The sequence below is a fragment of the Bufo gargarizans genome, chromosome 3, assembly GCF_014858855.1.
Source record: "Bufo gargarizans isolate SCDJY-AF-19 chromosome 3, ASM1485885v1, whole genome shotgun sequence".
Classification (NCBI taxonomy): domain Eukaryota; kingdom Metazoa; phylum Chordata; class Amphibia; order Anura; family Bufonidae; genus Bufo; species Bufo gargarizans.
The window spans coordinates 390,956,205-390,983,057 of NC_058082.1; the positions used below are offsets into that span (position 1 = coordinate 390,956,205).

The 26,853-nt window shown below is 41.2% G+C and overlaps 1 protein-coding gene across 4 annotated transcripts in view; it reads left to right on the forward strand.

Moving 5' to 3' along the window:
• DCAF6 (DDB1 and CUL4 associated factor 6) overlaps positions 1-26,853 on the forward strand; it is a 1,153,281-nt gene that overhangs the window by 648,096 nt on the left and 478,332 nt on the right. For 3 of the 4 annotated variants that reach the window (XM_044288252.1, XM_044288251.1, XM_044288253.1), the window contains exons 13-14: positions 5,816-5,872; positions 22,355-22,466. In XM_044288252.1, coding sequence (XP_044144187.1) covers positions 5,816-5,872; positions 22,355-22,466 — 169 coding nt within the window. The remainder of the gene's footprint in view (positions 1-5,815; positions 5,873-22,354; positions 22,467-26,853) is intronic. The other variant, XM_044288254.1, reaches the window with a different exon arrangement.

Sequence of the window (26,853 nt, forward strand, 5' to 3'; positions counted from 1 at the left end):
AAGCATGCATGGGATATGCATAAGGCCAGCCTTCATATAAGATAGGGCCAGGGGCTATTCATAGTATTCAGTATATTGGGCAGACTAGATGGGCCAAATGGTTCTTATCTGCCGACACATTCTATGTTTCTATGATGCATACTTGACCCTTTCCAGCAAAGCGCTGCCCATTCCATTAAGTGTAGAAACCCTAGATGCGCCAAATTGCACCATTTTGCGACACCTAAATCTGGGTCAGTGTGTCTTGCTACTAGAGTTTTCTTCATGGTGTTTTAATGCATACGTTTTTCAGGTTTTCCTTTTTGGCTTCTTGTAGGGTTCCATCCTGGAAAGTCAGAAGTATTTTGCATAGCTAAAAGTGTTTTGAATATAGTAATTGCAGGTAGTTAACCAGTTCTGGAGGGGAGACTTATGAAATCCACTTGAATTTAATGTTGAGGTGGATTCTGTCCTCCAGGTACATAACTTTTTATTTGAACCTCTTAACTTCATCAGCGGCATTATGCATGTCCACTAATCCATTGGGGAATTCCTCCATTTTTATTTTACTGGTGTGAGCGTGGTGTGCATGTTTCCAGCTCTCTTCAACCTCAGATTGTAATCAGTACAATATTTAGCCTACTTGTGTGTAAACTTTATTTTTGTAGTGAGATAATCATGTCTTTCAAAGCTCTGTATGATGATTATCAGATAATGTAAGAGAGTGTAGGCCCAGTTCAGCAGAGGGAAATGCCTCTGTATTACTAATGTTAGCAACCATTATATGTGTTTATGCTTTGTATGAAGAGCCTTTTGTAGAGGGAGATGCTTAAAGAGAGTTAGGGGCCCACTATTCCCTGCTGGCACTCTCTCCCCAGTGCCTGTGTGCTAACAGACAGGCTGCTGTTCGCTGAGAGAGTGAAGCATGCAAACCAGGGAAAGAACCAGGCATCTTGGATATTTGCTATGGCCAAGAAGAAGTCAAATAATGTTTTAGATTCTTTGATCCAGTGCTCTAATCAGTTTTGTGAGGGCTGTGCATTGGGATGTTAGATTGAAGGACATCTAGCAGCATGGCCAAACTTCACCCCTGTATTCTGTGTTTTGGACTTTTTCAGATGAAAAATACTGTCCAAATCCTAGTAATAAAAATCAAATTGTAGACATCACCAGGCAACTCAATGGCCAGATGGCTGGTGGTGTTGCTGCTACCCACATTCTGACTGTCGGATGTCAAAGCCTGGGTCTTTTGTTTTGCACTCTTCAATTTTTCTGATATTTTATTATGAGGCCTATAAATGAAGAGTCATAGGTATGGTACACAGATAATTAAACTGTACTAGCAAAATTGTAAGTTTGTTTTCTGTAATTTTCTACATCTGTGGCAGAAGTCATCTTCTGGGCCTGGAATGGCTCCCCCTAGCCTCGATTGACGTAACTTTTAATTTCCTTCTTCAGCCCCGGTCCTACTGAATGATCTGAGGCTGCCGCAGCTATCGTTCCTAGGGGATTCTGCCTGTGGAAGAGCACCATAGGAACATAAAGAAATTGTCCTATCCAATGCTAATGCATTGGAGTCTACTAGAGAAGAAATCTGATGTGAAAATTCTGTAAGAAATACAGATTATTAGGAATTTTGGGAGAAATTAGGCAAGCCCATATATTGCATTGGTATCCTGTACGTATGTAAGGTTTTCAGCAACTTTGTTAATTATTGCCTATACTCTGAAAGCCAGTATGAGCAGGTACTGTCTTTCTGGACAAATGTACCTTAGCATATCAAAGATGGCAAACAGTTTTCAACTATCTAAAGAATATGTGACATTTGTCCAGTAGGTGGTACAATGGCTAGTTGGGCGGGAAAATCCATACAACATTCCATCTGCTTCTATCAATCTTCAAGAGTTAACCGGAAATTGCTGGAAAATCATAAGTAACAACCAATCAGATGTGTCCAAGCCATATTCTAGAAGACTCAAGAACTGGCTGTTAAGAATATAAAAGGCCGGGATTTGAGACCTAAGGAAGAAGAGACAAGGAGGAGGAAAGGGGAAAAGGGGACAGGATCAGAGTGGTATCACCAGCAAGACACAATTCGACTTATTACCCAGCAGCTCCATACACAGATGACCTCTGCACACCACTCCTCTTTAACGAAGCTAGATCAAGGGAAGGTTCCTTTAGTCCCAAAGGAAAGGTATACCAGTCTATATCTACTAGGGTCAAGGGCTGCAGTTATGAATAGTATTCTATGTTGTGTATGTAGGCCATATTTTTGATACAGTCATATAGTCAGAACAGGTATACTTATTCTGTGTGTTTGTCAATTATTATTTGTGTTCATTTAGTTGGAGATACATTTGTTGAAGGTGGTTCATTTTATTTGTGCATACCAAGTGATTTTCAATATAATCTTTATCCATCATTTGGAGTCTGTCATTTCTTTGCCACGTCATCCCAGAATCTTTACAAGAATTGATATTATTACAGTTACCTAGCAGAACTTTTAACGTCTTTAAAATAAAAAAGTTTAAAAAGTTAAAAAAAATTATTCACCTGTTTCCCCAAAATGAAAATACACAATGAAAAAATAAATATCATAGGCATTGCCTCGTACAAAAACACCTGCACTATAAAATTATTTTTCAAAGTTTTTTTTTCAATATTAAAATATAAATTACCGTATATAATTGAGGTGTCATTTTAATAGTACTGACCCAGAGAATAAAGTTAACATGTCCGTTTTACCACACTGTAATCGGTGCAGGCGCACTGAGAGGCGGCCTCTCTCCCGGCCACTCCATCCTCAATGCGCCTGCACCGGGTGTGGATGTGACGTCATCGGCGCAGGCGCACTGAGAGGCGGCCGCTCTGTCGGCCGCTCCATCCTCAATGCGCCTGCGCCGATGACGTCACATCCACACCCGGCGCAGGCGCATTGAGGATGGAGCGGCCGGGAGAGAGGCCGCCTCTCAGTGCGTTTGCACCAATTAAAGAAAGGTACGGCGCAGGCGTGATATTTTGAATTTGAACAGGGCCAGCAGAGAACGAACCCGTTCCCTGGCCCTGTCAATCAAACGGCGGAGGGGGCGTCATGATGAGAGGAGGATGCGGCTGCTACCAGCAAGTAGCCACCCTACTTGCTGGTAGCAAGGTAATTTACATATTATAAAACTTGATTTTTAACAATATCTACTGAACGAAAATGAATATTTAGCATATGTACAGGGAGCTTGCAGTGTAGGGATTAATATTAACGGGGAAAAAAAAGGGTTTAGTGGGCTGACAGAAGCCCTTTAAAGCAGTTTAGTCAGCTCTCAGTGTATGGAGATAGTACTCACGTTTTGCAGCTTCCATTCGTGGCGTCCCACATGCTGTAACTGAGATGGTAAGCTTTCCTACTGCTTTATCCAATACAAGGATCTTTCACTTGAGTTGTATATTGGATCTTTAATCCTCTGCTAGATTGAAGAAGGTTGTAGCTGTATCGAGCTGTTACATTCGCGGTCCCGGTAATTTGGCTCGTTGCACTGTCACTGGGATTCCTTGGGCCTCCCACGTGTTTGAATGTCTCTAGAGCCCCAGTGCTTAGTGGACAGTTGGCTGTATGCCTCTTCCTATCGGACTATCAGTACCAGGATTCCGCTGGTGGATACCTTTAATGAAGCGCTTCACTTGTGGATAATTCAGCCGGTATTTTCCGGCATGTGTCCGGCTATTTCAATTCAATGACCGAGTGTCTATTCCTGTCTCCTTCCTCAGAGGCTCTGAGGAAACCAACTATTCATCCATATTGTATATACAGTATTTGTTTATATATATTGTACAATGTTTTATACATTTTTGTTTTTATTTTTATTTTTACGGTTTGTTTACAATTATGCATGCTATATAAGACCCAGGTTTAGATAGGGTCCTTTTAACAGCTATCATCTACAACCACTGTGTGATACTAATAATTTTTTGCTATTGACTAATTTCTATATGTGACTCCATATATCAGAGTGCCCATTCACTTTTACAAATCATATGATATACATCCTTGGCAGGGAAAGGGTTATAACTATGTTGAGCGAAAGGAGCTTCGGGTGCTTAATTCGAAGTAGCTTTGTTCAAAACTTCAGAATAATACTATATGGAGATCAGAATGTATGGGCTCCAATGAGCCAAAGTTAGTTATTCACAAAGTCGCGCGTGACTTTGTTGAATAACTTCAGTAGTTGATTTTAAAGTGGAAAACCACTTTAAAACTTGAAATCGAACTCTGCTTCAGTTCCAACTAATACCTCGTTCAACACTAGTTATAACTGGTTAGCAGTATTATCACATGAATTATATAGTAGGCATAGTGTAGTAGATTAAAAAAATAAAAAAAATGTATAAGCAAAAAACCTGATGTATTGTTTGTTCCATGTTAATGTAGGCACCTGATGCCAATTGCCTACTATCCTGGTATATCAGGAAAATTAAGGCCACCAGTGGGACAGGCCTCTTGAAGGATGTTGAATGCAATTTTAGATTGCATACACCCCGACAAATGAAATAATGGAAAAAAAAGTCCAGTCTATGCTTATCTTTTGTTTGTAACCAAATCTATAATGATTGTAGGAGGTATAGCAGTTTGAGATGTTTTTTTGCCTTATGTGTGGCAGTGGGATCTTTATCTAGGTAAGCAGAAAGGATTCTAGGCAAGAGATATCAATGATAACTTTCATATTGTGGTGGAAGGTACAGTAGTTATAGTAACTTCCAAATATTTAATTGCTATAGTTTGCGACCTGATGGGGTTGTCCACAGGGATCTTCCCTGGGCCCTCTGTTTTATTAAAGTTAATAACTAATTCTAGCAGCTCCCACCTCCTCCAAAAGCTGCATCAGATGTATTCAAAATTGTATAGGTGGGAGGAGTGTTATGCACTGTGGAGCAAAAAGAATAGTTGCAGGTCATTGGTTGAAGCAGCTGCCATGAATCACAGAGATCCAGTTCTTGGATCTTACATCTGGTGGCATTAGTGGCAGATCTTGCTAAGAGCTCATTTGTATTCCCTTTTCCCAGAATTCCAGAAGAGTGTTACCTAGCCTATTATACTTCTCATGTCGTTGAGATGCTCAGTGGAAAGAGATATTGTATTCTCCTATTCTTGTATGGAACAATGCACATTCTTCTGTATTAAGGCTTCCAAGCCCATCGTCTCGATGTGTATGTGCCTGTGAAGCAATGTTCAGGCGTTTTCACAAATGATTGATCACCATTCTTTCTGTTTATCTCTTGTAGAAGAGGTGTGTTTCAGATAGTTAAAGGTCTTGGGGATTGCAAAGATATTGATGACCTATCCTCAGGTTAAGTCATTAATCTCAGATCATTAGGGGTTGTTACAAAATTACCTGCATGTCGTCTCCTTTGCAGTAACTGCTTATGCCATTCACTTGAATGGGACGAACAGTTGTAATTGCACTGAACACAACGTAAAGGTAATTTTGAAGTGAAAGCGATGCTCACACGAGTGCCGATAACGCTTCAAACAGCTGATTGGCGCATGTGTCGATAATCGGACCCCTAAGGATCTGATATTGTTGACCTATACTGAGGTCATCCTGATCTGCTTTGCAGAGGAACAAGAGCTAGCAAGTTATCTAGACCTCAAGGAGACTAAAATTTGTTTCATGTTAAGTTCTGTTACATTAATTTTGATATACTGTTTGAATGGAGATCAAATATTAATAAAATGCAAATAAATATTTACATGCAGTGTCCTTACTTTTTCATATGACTATAAAACAAAATGCATTACTTCACTAAGTCTGTATAGCCTGAATTATTATAATTCTTGTTTCAGATTCTACTTCTATGATTAGCAAACACCTTGGATCTATGTCACTTGATGAAAGACCGGGTGCGTGACCTACAAAATTAGCAGTATAGTATATGTGTGGGTTTTAATCTGAGTGCTGCATTAGCTTGTAGGCGACAGCTGTGTGGTACTTAATTTTACAGAATTTTTATAGAGTACTGAGAATTTTCTTAAAGATGCAGTTATTGTTTGACCTATTGATGCATCAATCCATTTTAAAGGGGTTGTCTCACTTCAGCAAATGTATTTATCACATAGACAGAGTTAACAAGGAACTTACTAATGTATCGTCATTGTCCATACTGCCTCCTTTGCTGGCTTGATTCATTTTTCATCACATTATAAACTACTAATTTCTAGGGGTTTTGACCACTCTGCAGTCCACCAGCAGTGGTTATGCTTGCACACTATTGGAAAAGCACCAGCCTCTCTGACCCCCTCATATTGCACTGCTGCAGTGTATAATACAATAGAAAAATTAATCAATCCAGCAAATCGGGCAGTATGGACAATCACAATACATTAGTAAGTGCCCTGTATTAACTTTGTCTGCATGATAAATGCTATTTGCTGATTTAAGAAAACCCCTTAACGATTTAAGTATATTTTAGCCTAATAAAGCTTTTTAATAATGAGCACACAAAATATTCTAGGAACATTTCTAAAAACATAGCTGCTGCTTATGAATACCAACGCATTAATCCAAGTTGACATCTACTGTATAAAGCACAGATTAACTAAAATGGAGCATGGCATCTAATAGTTTGCCTGTAATGCTTTGTCTGTCTAATGCTAAATTTAAATCTTCATGTTTGCTTGGAACATTATCAGAGATGATGGAATAAAATCTAATATAAATAAAATGTTGTTAACCTGCATACTAGGTCCTACAGTGATAACCACAGGAGCAGGACTACCCTAATCAGACGAATGAGTTCAGAGTGAAAGTATATTACTGTTATTATGCCCATATGGAATTCACCATTTAAAATCTTAGCGATACCTTTATTGAATCAAATCCATAAAAAGCCTTCACATGCACATGGGTGTGGGATAGCAAGGTTCCTTTATATTGATCGACACAACAACCAATTTCACATCTCAAGTGATGCTTTCACAGCTGATCTATTATTAAGGGCCCATATATAGACAATAGCAATAATTAGTTACAAAACATACACAAATAGTTTGAAAACATATAGGGGCATTTAGTAATATATTTATGACACTTTTTTTGCCCATCATTTGTGTGGAAAATGTGTGACTTCTCCTCGCTCACATCACTTTTACAAAGTGCACAGAAAATGGAGAGGCATGGGTGGAGAAGCAGACGGACTAGCAGGCCTGGTTCATTTATTGTTTTCCACTCTGTCGCATCTTCCACTTTCATCAGTTCCCTGCTGCTCTCTAAGCTCTGTTTCTGAGCTGGAGGGCACAGGGACTCTTTCTTTGACTATTGGCACTGACAAGCAGCACTGGGGTGATAATATCCTGCCCTTGCCTGTACATGCATGCCCCCAAGGTCCTGAGGCTGTAAGTGTATTAGAATCAGTAGCAGCCTTGTTACAGCAGACCTTTTGCTGATCCTGACAGCCAATGCTAAGTGGTTGCCATGATCAGTTTTTTTTATCCTCTCCCCAGTTTTATTCATATTGTACAGCCTCATGGATAAACAGTATATATATATATATATATATATATATATATATATATATACTGTACAGACCAAAAGTTTGGACACACCTTCTCATTCAAAGAGTTTTCTTTATTTTCATGACTATGAAAATTGTAGATTCACACTGAAGGCATCAAAACTATGAATTAACACATGTGGAATTATATACATAGCAAAAAAGTGTGAAACAACTGAAAATATGTCATATTCTAGGTTCTTCAAAGTAGCCACCTTTTGCTTTGATTACTGCTTTGCACGCTCTTGGCATTCTCTTGATGAGCTTCAAGAGGTAGTCACCTGAAATGGTTTTCACTTCACAGGTGTGCCCTGTCAGGTATAATAAGTGTGATTTCTTGCCTTATAAATGGGGTTGGGACCATCAGTTGCATTGTGGAGAAGTCAGGTGGATACACAGCTGATAGTCCTACTGAATAGACTGTTAGAATTTGTATTATGGCAAGAAAAAAGCAGCTAAGTAAAGAAATACGTGTGGCCAGCATTACTTTAAGAAATGAAGGTCAGTCAGTCCGAAAAATTGGGAAAACTTTGAAAGTGTCCCCAAGTACAGTCAAAAAACCCATCAAGAGCTACAAAGAAACTGGCTCACATGCGGACCGCCACAGGAAAGGAAGACCAAGAGTCACCTCTGCTGCGGAGGATAAGTTCATCCGAGTCACCAGCCTCAGAAATCGCAGGTTAACAGCAGCTCAGATTAGAGACCAGGTCAATGCCACACAGAGTTCTAGCAGCAGACACATCTCTAGAACAACTGTTAAGAGGAGACTGTGTGAATCAGGCCTTCATGGTAGAATATCTGCTAGGAAACCACTGCTAAGGACAGGCAACAAGCAGAAGAGACTTGTTTGGGCTAAAGAACACAAGGAATGGACATTAGACCAGTGGAAATCTGTGCTTTGGTCTGATGAGTCAAAATTTGAGATCTTTGGTTCCAACCACCGTGTCTTTGTGCGACGCAGAAAAGGTGAACAGATGGACTCTACATGCCTGGTTCCCACCGTGAAGCATGGAGGAGGAGGTGTGATGGTGTGGGGGTGCTTTGCTGGTGACACTGTTGGGGATTTATTCAAAATTGAAGGCATACTGAACCAGCATGGCTACCACAGCATCTTGCAGCGGCATGCTATTCCATCGGGTTTGCGTTTAGTTGGACAGTCATTAATTTTTCAACAGGACAATGACCCCAAACACACCTCCAGGCTGTGTAAGGTCTATTTGACCATGAAGGAGAGTGATGGGGTGCTGCGCCAGATGACCTGGCCTCCACAGTCACCGGACCTGAACCCAATCAAGATGGTTTGGGGGTGAGCTGGACCGCAGAGTGAAGGCAAAAGGGCCAACAAGTGCTAACCATCTCTGGGAACTCCTTCAAGACTGTTGGAAGACCATTTCAGGTGACTACCTCTTGAAGCTCATCAAGAGATTGCCAAGAGTGTGCAAAGCAGTAATCAATGCAAAAGGTGGCTACTTTGAAGAACCTAGAATATGACATATTTTCAGTTGTTTCACACTTTTTTGTTAGGTATATAATTCCACATGTGTTAATTCATAGTTTTGATGCCTTCAGTGTGAATCTACAATTTTCATAGTCATGTAAATAAGGAAAACTCTTTGAATGAGAAGGTGTGTCCAAACTTTTGGTCTGTACTGTATGTATGTCCGCTAAAGGAATCTGCACCGTCGCATTTACAATCACGAAATTTGGCACAGGTCTCAGCTTTCTAGGACGTACCGTTCCTGAGATATTCCCAAAAAATGCATTAGCCAATAGAAGCTTGGTCACATGACCCTTATCAGCCAATAGAATCTTGCAGGCCGTTAGCCTCCACATACACAGTTTTAATCCAGGTTTTTATAACAACCCAGACATTTTTCACTGCTGTAGGTGAGCTTTAAAGGAAATCTGTCACCAGGATAATCACTATTGAAGTAAAGCCATGGCTTAATAGCTGTGGATGACACTGTCAAGGGAGCAGAGTGCTGTGGAGGTCACAGTTCAGGGGGAAGGTATGATGGCCATTTAGGCCACCCTGAAAAGACAGACTTAAAACCCCGCCCCCAGCTCTCACTAAGCCATGACTCTGATCCGGTTAGACCATGCACTTCCCACTTCTCAGCCGACAGGGATTGAAAAAAATGAAGTTAAAATTCAATTTCTGTCAGCTTCAGAGGTGGGAGGGACTTTCTCCCTGCAGCTCACAGTCAGAGAGCATAGTGCTGCTGTCTTAGAGTGAGCTGTTCAAAAGGACACCCCCTCCATTCCGGTTTGGTCTCACCCCCTCCCACTCCTCAGCTGACGGGGATTGAAAAAATGAAGTTAAAAATCAACTTCTGTCAGCTGCAGAGGTGGGAATGAGGGTGACTTTCTCCCTGCAGCTCATGCTCAGAAAGCACTGTGCTGCTGTCTGAGAGTGAGCTATTCAAAAGGACATCCCTGTGTCTGTCCAGGCCCTGCACCAGACGGAGGATATGGAGTCTGAAAGCCGAACTGTCTGGCCTAAAACTGGACCTCTAGCCACCCTAGGGGCAGGCTGCTATGGGGGTCACATTTAAGGGGATGGTCCGCTATGGAGGTCAGTGTTAAGGGGCAGATTGCTGTAAAGGCCACTGTTAAGGGGCGTGCCCCTGTGGAGGTCATTATCAAGGGGGTGGTGTGCTATGATACTCACTGTTAAAAGTCTGTGAAAGTCAAAGTGAAGGGGGTGGGCTGCTGTGCAGGTCCCATTTTATGGAGAGGGGGCACTGTGGGGGGGTCAGTGTTAAGGGGCTGTGGAGGTCACTGTTAAGGCGGCAGGGTACTGTAGATGTCACTGTTATGGGGGGATAGTGTCAATATCGTTTAACGACACACACAAACATTAAATGAAATAGATAAAATATACCTGAGCAAAGCCGGGTCCTTTAGCTAGTTTCTAATAAAAATTGTATTAAAAAAAAAATTCTACCAAATGCTGCGTATGATACCACTCAAAATGCCACTACAGTTCTACAGCAAAATCTTGTAGCAGAATATAGGGAAGATAACAGTACGTAAAGCAGGAGGAACTGTTGGTATCCCAAATCCCACCTCCTCTCTCAAGCATGTTATTACATGGTCAGTCATCTGATGTCTAATTGGGTGATATATTTTTTTTATTTTTATTTTTACTTACGCTGCAACAATTCACCTGTGACAGATTCAATTTTAAAGGGTTACTCCACCATAACAACTCCACAGGTAATTATAGACCAGTTTAGTTTGAAGGACTCTTAAGGAAACAAAATCACAGAATGAAGTGGCCTAAATGGGAGGAAGTGCTCAAAACCCCAAACACTGTAGCGTGTTTATACCCGGGGGAGCAATCCCTCCGCATGTGATCCGCTGCTAACTTCAATCCCCAGCAAAAATGCATACAATGGAGGATGTCAGCAGCGGACCACATGCACCACAAAAACATCCTACACAAGATGGTATAATGTGTGGATAAGAATATAAAAATCCATAAATCACTGCAAAAGGTGCACCACAATAATATGCTACTGACTCTTAAGGGACTATGTACAGGAGTATGTGACTGTAAATAATATTATAAGTGATAACTAGAGATGAGCGAATTTCCGCTTATGAAATTCGTTCACACTTCGTTTTTTGGTTAAAGTTAAATTGCATTATGAATTCCGTTACCACAGACCATAACGCAATTCTAGCTAGTTTCTAATAAAAATTGTATTAAAAAAAAAAATGTCACCAAATGCTGCGTATGATACCACTCAAAATGCCACTACAGTTCTACAGCAAAATCTTGTAGCAGAATATAGGGAAGATAACAGTACGTAAAGCAGGAGGAACTGTTGGTATCCCAAATCCCACCTCCTCTCTCAAGCATGTTATTACATGGTCAGTCATCTGATGTCTAATTGGGTGATATATTTTTATTTTATTTTTTACTTACGCTGCAACAATTCACCTGTGACAGATTCCATTTTAAAGGGTTACTCCACCATAACAACTCCACAGGTAATTATAGACGAGTTTAGTTTGAAGGACTCTTAAGGAAAAAAAATCACAGAATGAAGTGGCCTAAATGGGAGGAAGTGCTCAAAACCCCAAACACTGTAGCGTGTTTATACCCGGGGGAGCAATCCCTCCGCATGTGATCCGCTGCTAACTTCAATCCCCAGCAAAAATGCATACAATGGAGGATGTCAGCAGCGGACCACATGCACCACAAAAACATCCTACACAAGATGGTATAATGTGTGGATAAGAATATAAAAATCCATAAATCACTGCAAAAGGTGCACCACAATAATATGCTACTGACTCTTAAGGGACTATGTACAGGAGTATGTGACTGTAAATAATATTATAAGTGATAACTAGAGATGAGCGAATTTCCGCTTATGAAATTCGTTCACACTTCGTTTGTTGGTTAAAGTTAAATTGCATTATGAATTCCGTTACCACAGACCATAACGCAATTCTATGACGGAATGCCTTTAGAAGCATTCCGTTATTCATTCCATCATAATAGAAGTCTATGAGCTGCAAAACGGATCCGTCCCATTTCCGTTATGCAGAAGAGGAATCCCCTGCATAACGGAAACGTGAAGAGAAAAAAGGAGATGGAATAATCTGCACGGGTGTACAGGGAAGGTGGAGGGAAATGGGAAGAATTGGGCGCCAGGAGATAACCACAGGATGGTGTGGAAGGAGGAAAATGGCAACTGCTGCAGAATAATGGAGAATGATAGGCAGCTCCCCAGACCCCCAAAAAGAGCAGAATTTAGTACCTACTAGTGGACTGAGGTGCGAATATTATCGTTGGTTGGCCGAGTATCTCAGGAATCCTGATAATACCCAGGGGGCGCCACATAGACTCCAGTGTTACCTATAAAGTGATAGTGGATTGCACTATTATCTTAGCGAAAGGTTGCACTTACTTTACCGGGGAGGAGGGCATAGGATGAAGCTCAAGACACTTCTACCTCAACCTCCCCCGCCGAGATTGCTTCACAAGATGTAGCAATGGCTTCTTGGTCCCCAAAAAGGATGACACCAGGGCTTAAACGTATGAAGGAAATCTTTTTTATTGGTTTAGCTCGACACGTTTCAGGAATAAATCCCTTTCTCATATACATGTTACAGAAAAGAACGGACTTATATAGGGGAATACAAAGGCCAAAGAACGATGTAATTTCCTGTCTACTGTTGTATTCGTTGGGCATAATGGTAACACCAATAAATTCTGTGATCTTGTAATGACTCTTTGTCAAAAATGTACAAAGCATGTATAAAACAACAGACGCTCCAGTAGGTGTGTGCATATAAAAAAAACTTCAAAAAATAGATAAACGTAGTGCAATAGAAATGCATACAATTACAGAATAGTCAATCAAATATGGATATGAGTATATTAAAATCTATTGGTAATGACAATAGTGGGGACTATATGTAAAAACGCATAAAAGAAATTGGTTGAACAATTGGTGTCCCAAGGGTTATTAGTAGTTACTGTATTCGAGAGATTTATTCAAACCAAAGGGAGTCAAAGTGTTAAAACGAAAAATCCAGTACATTTTGGGACTCATTTGATGGGAGTTAAACATAGGAGGTTTGCATCGCCATCATGTTTTTGTGCAAAGTGTCTGGAAACGCTATGTTTGTCGTATTGAGTCTCTCGCGGATGCTTTGAGTGGTTCGTCCTATGTATTGTAGCCCACACGGGCATTCCAACATGTATATAACATTTGTGGTGCCACAATCCATATAGCTTGAAAGGGAGATTTTTTCTTTAGAGGAATTGATAGTGACCTCATTTGTGCCGTGGATAATTGTAGAGCAGCATTTGCACAATTTATGGCCGCATTTGTATGATCCCTTGGGTTTATCTAAGTATCCCAAGGAATTTGATCCGATGGTGGTAGCTGTATTGAATTTATTCAGTTTCGGACGGGATGGGGCTCAAATTTGCTTTAATGTCTTGCAATGTCTGCAGAATGTCATATGTGGTATTTCGGGCATTGATTTGCACAAAATGGGGTCCTTTAAAAGTAGAGGCCAATGTTGTTTTAAGATTGCTTTAATTGTATTGTAGGATGATGTGTATCGGGTGATAAAGTTGTAGATATACTGGTTCTTTTCACTAGTTTGTCTTGGTGTTTCGGTCGCAGGCAATCTGTTTGAGTTGTTTTCCCAATTTTATTGAGTCTGAATTCAGACCCTCTGGGTATCCCTTTCCTAGAAACCTAGACCGTATAATTTTTAATCGGTCTTTTAAAGTTGCATCATTGGAACAGTTTTTTCTAACCCGTCTCATCTGGCCGTATGATATATTGCGTTTCCACTTGTGATAGTGACAGCTTTTGTAATCCAAATAGCTGTTTGCATCGACCTCTTTAAAGTGTGTGCTTGTCTCAATCAAACTATTAGTAATGGTTAATTTTACATCGAGAAGGACAGTTGTTGAGGAATCTATCTGCGCAGTGAATTTCAAGTTCCAATCATTTAGATTAATGGTTGAGATGAATTTGTCAAGTGTGTCTCTGCTTCCTTCCCAAATAAAAATGTTGTCAATATATCGTCTTTACAGTTTAATGTTGGGATGATCCAGTAGGCCAAAGGTTGTTTTATACATGCTTTGAGATGTACAATATTATTTATTCAATTCCTTGAATATTTTATATATATACATATATATATATATATATATATATATATATTATTATTTTTTTTTTTAATATGTACAGTATATCTATATGTTCTAGAGTTTTTATATGTCCAGACGGGTCCACATAATATTTCTTTGTGTATATGATGTATGTATATGTGTACATTTGTATATGTATGTATATGTATGTGTATGTATATATGCATACTTTTATTCTCACTTTTTATTTTAACTCTGACTTTTATTCTTACTTTAATCCCTTCTTTATCCTTACACAATTCAATATTTCTACATATATATATATATATATATATATATATATATATGCATATTTACCCTCTAATACCTTTGCCCCTAGCTGATGCCCCTGAATGATTGTCACCACATATACCCAATTTTCATTTTTACCCCAATACTTAAAAACAACATTACAACCCCTCAGTTTGATGTCGAGCTTTACAGGTGAATGATATATATATATATATATATATATATATACACTCACCTAAAGAATTATTAGGAACACCATACTAATACGGTGTTGGACCCCCTTTTGCCTTCAGAACTGCCTTAATTCTGAGTGGCATTGATTCAACATGGTGCTGATAGCTATCTTTAGAAATGTTGGCCCATATTGATAGGATAGCATCTTGCAGTTGATAGAGATTTGAGGGATGCACATCCAGGGCACAAAGCTCCCGTTCCACCACATCCCAAAGATGCTCTATTGGGTTGAGATCTGGTGACTGTGGGGCCATTTTAGTACAGTGAACTCATTGTCATGTTCAAGAAACCAATTTGAAATGATTCGAGCTTTGTGACATGGTGCATTATCCTGCTGGAAGTAGCCATCAGAGGATGGGTACATGGTGGTCATGAAGACATGGACATGGTCAGAAACAATGCTCAGGTAGCCCGTGGCATTTAAATGATGGCCAATTGGCACTAAGGGGCCTAAAGTGTGCCCAGAAAACATCCCCCACACCATTACACCACCACCACCAGCCTGCACAGTGGTAACAAGGCATGATGGATACATGTTCTCATTCTGTTTACGACAAATTCGGACTCTACCATTTGAATGTCTCAACAGAAATCGAGACTCATCAGACCAGGCAACATTTTTCCAGTCTTCAACAGTCCAATTTTGGTGAGCTTGTGCAAATTGTAGCCTCTTTTTCCTATTTGTAGTGGAGATGAGTGGTACCCAGTGGGGTCTTCTGCTGTTGTAGCCCACCTTTCTTTCCCATTCTGACATTCAGTTTGGAGTTCAGGAGATTGTCTTGACCAGGACCACAACCCTACATGCATTGAAACAACTGTCTTGTGATTAGTTGACTAGATAATCGCATTAATGAGAAATAGAACAGGTGTTCCTAATAATTCTTTAGGTAAATGTATATACATATATATATAAATCAACTACTAGTTAATTCCACATTTTAGTTAAAGAGGTAATCTGCTTCCATCTACCGATGCATACCATAGTGGAATGCATCGGTATACTGCTCAGCCCTCCCATTCACTAGTGGGTTGGGATGAGCTCTCAGACATTGACATTGGCTCGGCCCCCATGCTTCCACAGTGGAACGCATCGGTGCCGATCTAGTATGCTTCCTGCCCGATGCGTTCCACAGTGGCCCCAGCCGATGCGCTCTTACTTTGAGCGCATCGGTTCTCTAAACAATAAAGTCCATTCTCCCCTTATATTTTCGGCCTAGTGTTGCGTTCCATGGTAAAACGCACATCGGGAGCACCTTTGCGTTCCACGGTGGAACGCAAAACGTGCCCACTTCCGGCTTCATTTTTCCTTCAGCATTTAGGTATGGCTACATAAATATCCTTCATCTACGGATCTACTGTACATTTTTTACAAAGAGTCATTACAAGATCACTGAATTTATTGATTTTACCATTATGCCCAATGAATACAACAGTAGACAGGAAATTGAATTGTTCTTTGGCCTTTGCTCCCCTCCCCTAAGGGTGATGACCCCATATCATGTGTTTGTATTCCCCTATATAAGTCCGTCCTTTTCTGTTACATGTATATGCTCCTGAGAAAGGGATTTATTCCCGAAACTTGTTGAGCTGAACCAATAAAAGACTTCCTTCATACGTTTGAGCCTCAATGTCATCTTTTTTGGGACCAAGATGCCATTGCTACATCTTGTGAATTGATCTTGGCGGGGGAGATTGAGGTATAGGTGTCTTGAACTTCATCCTATGCCCTCCTCCCCGGTAAAATAAGTGCAAGCTTTCGCCAAGATAATAGTGCAATCCGCTATAACTTTATAGGTAACTCTGGAGTCTATGTGGCGCCCCCTGGGTATTATCAGGATTCCTGAGATACTCGGCCAACTAACGATTATATAACGGAAACGTGACAGATTTTTTGCACCTGCATGTTTTACTACTGTTTTTTGGGGCGTTTTTAGTGGCATTTTTTGCACATAGTGGAGTGTGAACTATCACAGTGGCTCAGGGTGGATGATAAATCTGGTGCAGGGATAGACTATTTTTTTACTCTAATTCTATACCAACTATTGGCTTACTTTCACACAGATATTTACTTCTGAGCGGTGGCACAGGTTTGCTACAAAATGGTTTTACTGTCCCACATAGAAGGCTTAGCAATAATTTACAGTCTTTGAGCTTGGACTCCCATATTGTTGAACGGATTAGGCAGAAGGCCTCGATGGTTATGTGTGTCTTTTTGCTGATGGCACAAAGATTTGTAACAGGATTGATGTTCCTGGAGGGATACACCAAATGGAAAAGGATTTAGGAAAACTAGAGGAATGGTCAAAAATCTGGCAACTAAAATTTAAAGTGCAAGATAATGCACCTGGGGCATAAAAACCCAAGAGCAGAATATAAAATCAGTGATACAGTCCTAACCTCAGTATCTGAGGAAAGGGATTTAAGGGTCATTATTTCAGAAGACTTAAAGGGAACTTGTCATGTGGATATTTGATTATAATCTAACTAATTATATACAATCATTAACTACTAAAAAGTACCTTAGATGTATTCACTTACTGGTGTGACAGATGGTTACCTCATAATATGCACACAAAGATGCCACATGCTAATGAGCTGATTTGAGTCCAGCGTGATGTCATTGAGTCCGGCTTATATTTAATTCAGAGCTATAGCCACTCCCCTGCCCACCTGCTGCTGATTCCTATGGAAACAAACTGTCATTCAGCTGTAGGTGGGCGGGGAGAGTCAGGAGCTCATAAATATTCATGACTCATCATTATCAGCTGGAGCTTTTCAATACAAGATGTTGGCAGATTGACTGGGTCAATTAAAGAAAGTGACCCAGCATTTTGCTAAAATAATCAGTCACTTATTTATGTTGCACTTAGTTAGGACACCGTAAAACTGGTGACAGGTTCCCTTTAAAGGGGTTCTGCACTTTCATTTAACTGATGATCTATCCTCTGGATAGATCATCAGCTTCTGATCGGCGGGGGTCCAACACCCGGGACTCCCACTGATCAGCTGTTTGAGAAGGCATCGGCGCTCCAGCAGCGCCGCAGCCTTCTCACTGTTTACTGCCGGGCTGCCGGCCCACTGACATCACGACTAGTATCAACTAACTTGGGCGCGGCTAAGCTCCATTCGGGTGGCCCAGCGGTAAACAGTGAGAAGGCCGCGGCGCTGCTGGAGCACCGCTGCCTTCTCAAACAGCTGATCGGCGGGGGTCCCGGGTGTCGGACCCCCGCCGATCAGAAGCTGATGATCTATCCAGAGGCTAGATCATCAGTTAAATGAAAGTGCAGAACCCCTTTAAAGGTAGGCAGACAATGTTATAGAGCAGCAGGAAATGCTAGAAGAATGCTTGGGTGTATAGGGAGAGGCATTAACAGTAGAAAGGAGGTGCTTATGCCGCTCTACAGAGCACTAGTGAGACCTCATTTGGAGTATTGTGCACAGTACTGAAGACCATACCTCCAGAAGGATATTGATACTTTGGAGAGAGTTCAGAGAAGAGCTACTAAACTAGTACATGGATTGCAGGATAGAACTTACCAGGAAAGGTTAAAGGACCTTAACATGTATAGCTTGAAAGAAAGACAAGACAGAGGGGATATGATATAAACTTTTAAATATATAAAGGGAATCAACAAGGTAAAAGAGGAGAGAATATTTACAAGAAGAAAAACTGCTACAAGAGGACATAGTTTTAAATTAGAGAGGCAAAGGTTTAAAAGTAATATCAGGAAGTATTACTTTACTGAGAGAGTAGTGGATGCATGGAATAGCCTTCCTGCAGAAGTGGTAGCTGCAAATACAGTGAAGGAGTTCAAGCATGCATGGGATAGGCATAAGGCCATCCTTCATATAAGATAGGGCCAGGGGCTATTCATAGTATTCAGTATATTGGGCAGACTAGATGGGCCAAATGGTTCTTATCTGCCGACACATTCTATGTTTCTATGATGCATACTTGACCCTTTCTAGCAAAGCTCTGCCCATTCCATTAAGTGTAGAAACCCTAGATGCGCCAAATTGCACCATTTTGCGACACCTAAATCTGGGTCAGTGTGTCTTACTACTAGAGTTTTCTTCATGGTGTTTTTTTTTTCTTTAGATCTTTAGAGAAGGTATTGTCAAAATGCCTGAAAAAAAACTCAAAAGCTCCAACATGCTACGTTTTGAAATAAAGCAAAAAAGACAAAAGATGCCACTTAATAAGCAAACTGTCAGGAAGAAAAAAAAGGCTTGTGTGTCCTGCTCTTCATATTGCCACAGGGCTCATGCACACAAACGTATTTTCTTGTCGCTTCCGTTCCGTTTTGTTTTTTTGCGGACCGTATCCGGAACCATTGACTTCAAAGGGTCCGCAAAAACAACTGAAGGTACTCTGTGTGCATTCCATTTCTGTATTTCTGTTCCGCAAAAAAGTAGTGCATGTCCTATTATTGTCCGCTAATCACGGTCCGAGGCCCCATCCAAGTCAATAGGTCCACAAAAAATATGGAACGCACACGGACCACATCCGTATGTCATCCATATTTCAATCGTATTTTGCGGATCCATACTGGAGCAGTATGGGCTGGGCATAGCATTTCTAATGTGTTTGGTGATTTAATAAGTTACTGTTTCTGTTTCCGATCCGCAAAAACGGATTGCATACAGAAACCATACGGATATGTTTTGTGGAATAACGGAACGGAAGGGGACTTAAATTAGAGAAAAAAAATCTCAGATATGGAACAATGGATACGTGACAACGGACCGCAAAACAACAACAGTCGTGTGCATGAGCCCATAGAGTTTCAGCTAAGATCTGGAGCTAGAGTTAGTACAAAAGTGCAGAATTATGCTAGAAAAAAAACCTGTGAAAGCATTCAAATGCAAGTATTTCCTGCACTTTCTTTCCATCTATATTTTAACAGAATGTATGGTGCTGGAGCGATGTGTCAATATGGCGCCCGCTCTCGAGTTTCAAACAGCAGAGACCCGTAGCTAATAACCGTGACCATTAATGATGCTGATTGCATTCATTAACCCTTTCCCGAATTATCACGTACATGTTTGTGGGGGAATGTGGTGCCTTACCGCATTCCCACTTGCATGTACGTGATTCGATCCGCAGCACGGGCCCTGTTGATACTGATAGCCAGGCCCTTGCTGCATCCACCGACATCTCTGTATGCATTGATGCCGGCGGATTAACCCTTTCACATACCGCGGTCAGCACTGACTGTGGCTCGTACGGGATTTACAGAGGGAGGTTGCTCCCTCTGATTTCATCAGCCCCCCACGCCGCGCTGGCAGTGGGCTGATGGTTGCCATGGCAGCCCCAATGCCTTAGGCCTCTTTCACACGGGCGTCACGTGTGAGGGCTGGACAAGATGCGGGTGTGTTGGGGGAAAATGCGTGATTTTTCCCCTCGAGTGCAAATCGTTTTAATGCGTTTTGCACGCGCATGAGAAAAATCAGCATGTTTGGTACCCGAACCCGGACTTCTTCACAGTAGATTTGATTACTTTCCCTTATAACATGGTTATAAGGGAAAATAATAGCATTCTTAATGCAAAATGCTTAGTAAAATGTCCATTGAGGGGTTAAAAATAATAAACAAATTTAACTCACCCCATCCACTTGTTCGCGCTGCCCGGCTTGTCTTCTTTCTTGGGAGGAAAAGAACCTTTTGTGGCATCACTGCGCTCATCACATGGTCCATCACCATGGTGATTGACCATGTGATAGACCATGTGATGAGTGCAGTGATGTCATCAAAGGTCCTTTAGCCAGGTCCTGAAGAAAGTAGAAAGAAGAGGAGATCCGCACGCGATCAAGTGGTTGGGGTGAGTTAAATTTGTTTATTATTTTTAATCCCTCAATGGACATTTTATTAAGCATTCAGTATTAAGAATGCTATTATTTTCCCTTATAACCATGTTATAAGGGAAAATAATAAAGATAGGGTCCCCATCCCGATCGTCTTCTAGCAACCATGCTTGAAAATCGCACCGCATCCGCACTTGCTTGTGTATGCTTGCGATTTTTACGCAGCCCCACTTCTATGAGGCCTGCGTTGTGTGAAAAACACACAATATAGAGCTTGCTGTGATTTTCACGCAACGCACAAGTGATGAGTGAAAATCACCGCTCATCTACACAGTCCCATTGAAGTGAATGGGTCTGCATTCAGTGCGATTGCAATGCGTTCACCTCACACATTGCACCCGCGCGGAATTCTCGTCCGTGTGAATGAGGCCTTACATCAGAGCCTGACAGCTACGAAAGCCCAGAAGATCCAGCCGGCAGGCTGGGTCTCCTCAGCAACTGTCAGCGTCTTACTGTGTAAGACGCTGACAGTTCAATTCAGTACAATACATAATGTATTGTACTGAATTAAAACAAGGATCAAACCCTGAAAATGTGAAGTCCCACAGTGGGACTGAGAGAGTAGTGGATGCATGGAATAGCCTTCCTGCAGAAGTGGTAGCTGCAAATACAGTGAAGGAGTTTAAGCATGCATGGGATAGGCGTAACGCCATCCTTCATATAAGATAGGGCCAAGGGCTATTCATAGTATTCAGTATATTGGGCAGACTAGATGGGCCAAATGGTTCTTACTGTATCTGCCAACACATTCTATGTTTCTATGGGACAAATATAAAAAGTAAAAAAAAAAGTGGAAAAAATGTTTTTTTTTATAATATAAAAATAGAAAGTAGACATATTAGGTATTGCCGCATCTGTATTGACCGTCTCTGTAAAAATATCACATGACCTAACCCCTCAGGCTTCACCAGAGTGAATATGGAGACACTAAAAAATATTTTTTTTCAAAAATGTTTTATTATGTAGAACTGAAACAAACAACCCCCAAAAAAGTCATATTTGGTAATGTCACCTCCGTAACAATGTGCTCTATAAAAGTACCACGTGATCTAACCTGTCAGATGAACATTGTAAATAACAAAAAATAAAAACTGTGCCAAAAGAGATATTTTTTGTTACCTTGCCTCACAGAAAGTGTAATATAGAGCAACCAAAAATCATATGTACCCTTAAATAGTGGCAACAAAACTGCCACCTTATACAGTAGTTTCCAAAATGGGGTCTTTTTTTGGAGCTTCTACTGTAGGGGTGCATCAAGGGTTCTTCAAATGCGACATGGCAACTTAAAATTATCCCAGTGTAATCTGCCTTCCAAAAACCATATGGCATTCCTTTCCTTCTGTGCCCTGCCATGTGCCCGTACAGCAGTTTACGACCACATATGGGGTGTTTCTGTAAATTACAGATTCAGGACAATAAATATTGAGTTTTGTTTGGCTGTTAACCATTGCTTTGTTAGCGGGAAAAAATGGATTAGAATGGAAAATCTGCCCAAAATGTGAAATACTGAAATATTATCTACATTTTCCTTTAAAACTTAGAACACCTAAAGGGTTAACAAAGTTTGTAAAATCAGTTCTGAATACCTTGGACGGTGTAGTTTCTAAAATGGGGCTATTTATGTGTGGTTTCTATTATGTAAGCCCCAAAAAGTAACTTTTGTGACGTTTTAAAGTTATCACCACTTAAAGTGACACGTCACACTTGCAAAAAAATAGCCTTGTCCTTAAGGTGAAAAATGGTAGGGTCCTGAAGGGGTTAATATAAGCAAGTTTGTGATCATACCTTATATATTTTTTTTTTTTTTTACAGAAAACGCTATATTCAGTCCAGAAACTGAGACAAGTGAACCTGTATTACAATTACACTACAGTACAAAAGGAACTACCACAAGTACAATAAGACTGGACTTCACAGATGAATGGTAATATAGTTTTATGAATTTACAACCTGGAGTAACATTATTAACTGTCCAAATTATTAACAGCAGTTCTGAAATTAAATGTGTAGTTATAATGATTAGCAAATCACTGTCGTTTGGAACGCTACATTTCTGTTAAAACTGTTACTTTATTAATCAGAAAAACAAAAGGGAAGGGGGACTAACCTATATTAAAATTCTAGGACACCATCCATTCAGTATAGGGTCGATATAGGACACCATCCATTCAGTATAGGGTCGATATGAGGACCTATAAGCCGCATACACGGTGAATGCAGCTGCGGATGGGGTCACTAGAAATGCCGCAGGCTAGTGCTATACTGCAAGTGAAAGCAGAGGGCCATGGGGCCGTGCTAATTGATTCCACAGAAGTAAGCACTAAGGCGCGGTCAGTGTGCTCTGAATCACTACCAGCTCATGGATCCCTCGACTAAAGTTATGGATAGACTAATCACTGCAGACACGAATCACTGGATCTAAGCTAAGCTGGGTGAAACAGACAGATCTGGATTGCTGTTGCTCATCTAACTGCAGAGGGCTGAGAACCGCAGACCTCAACTGCAGTGTGAGCGCAAAGCAGATACATATGAACATTGATTTATCCCCACACCACACTCACCACACATGAGTGTGGTGTGGGGATAAATCAATGTTCATATGTATCTGCTTTGCGCTCACACTGCAGTTGAGGTCTGCGGTTCTCAGCCCTCTGCAGTTAGATGAGCAACAGCAATCCAGATCTGTCTGTTTCACCCAGCTTAGCTTAGATCCAGTGATTCGTGTCTGCAGGGCTGATTCTTAGACATCCGTTTCACATGAACGGATGGATTCAATTGAGATCGGCTTCTGCAGGCAGATGTTTATCACTGGATTAGTCTATCCATAACTTTAGTCGAGGGATCCATGAGCTGGTAGTGATTCAGAGCACACTGACCGCGCCTTAGTGCTTACTTCTGTGGAATCAATTAGCACGGCCCCATGGCCCTCTGCTTTCACTTGCAGTATAGCACTAGCCTGCGGCATTTCTAGTGACCCCATCCGCAGCTGCATTCACCGTGTATGCGGCTTATAGGTCCTCATATCGACCCTATACTGAATGGATGGTGTCCTATATCGACCCTATACTGAATGGATGGTGTCCTAGAATTTTAATATAGGTTAGTCCCCCTTCCCTTTTGTTTTTCTGATTAATAAAGTAACAGTTTTAACAGAAATGTAGCGTTCCAAACGACAGTGATTTGATTTTGATAGGTGGAACGTATACCATATATCAGTTATACCAGTGAAATTTTCGTTATAATGATTAGGAATGAGCGAATCGACATTGGATGAAACATCTGAAGTCAATTCGCATACAACTTTGTTCCAATACTGTACAGAGCAGGAGCTCCGTACAGTATTAGAAAGTATTGTCTCCGATGAGCCGAAGTTACTTTTCACGAAGTCTCGCAAGACTTCTCTTAATATCTTCATAAATTAATTTGTACTGTAAGAAAGTGACACCTTGGAACCGAACCTGAGTTCGGGAAATGTTTTTTTATAGTACAAATTTATTTAGGGTAATTTCACACTAGCATTATTCTTTTCTGGTATTGAAATCTGGTAAAGGTTCTCAATACCGGAAAAAAAACATCAGTCTTGTCCTAATGCTTTCTGAATGGAAATCAATCCGTTCAGTATGCATCAGGATGTCTTCCGTTCGGTCCCTTGTATAATATTTGATCCCGGAACAATACCGTACTTGCCGGATCCGGCATTAATTTCCATAGAGATATATTAATGCCAGATTCGGTACCAAGTGTTCCGGAAATTGCCGCATTGCCATATCCGGTTTTCCGGTCTGCGCATGCTCCGGGACATAGGAGGAGCTATTTTTTATTTTGATATTTGGAAAACGTTAAATACCGGATCCGTTATTCCGGATGATAGCGGGTGAGACAGATCCGGAATTTCACCTGATCTGTCTAACGGATCCGGGAAAAAACATATTTTCGTTTGCATATGGTTTATTGGATCTGGCAGGCAGTTCCGTTGATGGAACTGCCTGCTGGATCCGAACAATGCTAGTGTGAAAATACCCTTAGGAAGTTATTACGCGATGTTGAAGCAATAACTTCGGCTCATCGGAGCCAATGCATTCTAATTCTGTAGTTTTATACAAATCGACGTTAATACGTCATTACGTTAATCCCTAATAATGATGTTGGTTATCAGATCTCAAATGCAATGACTGAGGTAAAAACACTATTACAGTCAGTAGAGATGAGTAAATTTCATATTTTGAAGTACGTTAACGCTTCGTTTGTTGGTAAAAGTTGAATTGCGTTATGGATTCCATTATCAAGGACCATAACGCAATTCTATGACGGAATGCCTTTAGAGGCATTCCGTTATTCATTCTGTCTTCATAGAAGTCTATGGGCTGCAAAACGGGTCTGTCCTGTTTCCGTTATGCAGAGGAGTCCTCTCCTGGCCATATTACTTCTATTACGATGGAATGAATAACAGAATGCCTCTAAAGGCATTCCGTTATGCATTTCGTCATAGTATTGAGTTATGGTCCGTGGTAAAGGAATCCATAAGGCAATTCTGCTTTTAACACCAAACGAAGCGTGAACGACTTTCATTACATGAAATTCGATCATCTCTAACAGTCAGTAATTCTGGCTGTAATAGCGTTCGTGCTTCATCCTCAGCCATTGCATTCCAGAACTGATATAACATTCTTGCAGCAACTTTAGGTGTTGTACTAAGAGGAGTCTTACGTCAGTAATAAGTAGCAATGTGAAATATATCAGAGAAAGGTCTTGCATGGGGAGTCAACAAGCTATGCTGTTTTTGAGTTAGGGAAACAGCATACGGTAGTTTGTTGTGCTACGCTGTTTCAGTAGCTCTCATGCTGTCACGGTCTGTCCTGTGACAGGGGTCAGAAGATCTAAAAGACTGCCTGCACGTGATGTGATCTGACAGCCTCTCTGGTTTCACTCTTCTGTGTTGTTGCTGGGTATGACTACATCTCTGGTCTCAGGTGTAGCTCAAGTGGTGATTCCTACTCCTCTATTTAGTCTGACCTCACCCATCATGCTATGCGGTTGATATCTCCTTTTAGTTTGTGAAGAGCTGGTGTCTGGTTCTCCTCTGAGTTCCTGCTCATCTGCATACCTTGGAGTTAATTGTCTTTTCCCCATCAAGGTCTGTTCTTACTTATAGTAGTCAGGGCTCGGGTTAAGGATTCACTAGACGGTGAACTTTCCCCCTTCCCCTAGTTTCCAGGCCTAGTACCTTTTCCCTTCCCTCTTGTGGGCGGTGTGGAGTTATTTACCCAAACCGCTCCGTGACATTATCAACCGCCGAAATCCATCTTTTTTGTTTGTGTCAGTGAGGCTATGGATCCAGTCGCTGCACTGGCTGGACAATTTCAGGATATTTCTATAGAGGTAGCTGACCTCGGCATGCAGATCCAGATATCATAGGCTGCCGGTGCCGATAGGCCTGTCCTGAACCTAAGGTTGCACTTCCAGACAGATTTTTCGGGGGAAAGCGATAATTTCATTTGGTTCAGAGAATCGTGTAACTTGTACTTTAAGTTACGTCCACGCTTGTCTGGGGGTGAGAATCATAGAGTGGGTATTATCATGTCATTGCTTAAAGGGGATGCTCAGTCTTGGGCTTTTTCTCTACCAACCGTATCACAGTCCCTCCGGTCAGTAGATACATTTTTCAGAGCTCTAGGTCTTATCTACGATGACCTAGATTGGATCTCCCTGGCCATGACCAAGTTATGTGGTTTATGGCAGGGAAAGTGTTCTGCGGAGATCTTCTGTTCTGAATTTAGTTAATGGGCTACGGATACAGAGTGGAATGATCCAGCTCTCCGTAGCCAATTCTGTCAGGGATTATCGGAGAGACTACAGAACGCGTTGGCCTTTCACGAAAATCGTTAGTCATTGGAAGCAACTGTTTGTATGGATAGACGCCTGAGAGAGAGATCTAAGGTCCCTCACTCTCAAGACGAACTATCATGTAAAGTGTCAGCTTCCTCTGACACCTTGGGTGGAGAGACTCCTGAATTTATGCCTGGTTATGAACCAATGCAGTTAGGGGGAGCCACCACTGGGCCTGCATGCAAGTGTCACGGAAGATGTACAGGAAACTAGAAGACACAAAATGAAGATCCGACTGACTGGATCCAAAATTAAGGAACAAAAGGGAGAGCCCTGCATCAGACCTGGCTCTCTCCCTAACTGCTCAGCCTATGAGAAAATCCCAATGGTAGATGATTGCATATCCTCGTACCCCGACTGTATAACACCTGAACACCCTATAATAGTGAGGGGACACGACCACCGGCTCCCTACACTTGATACGG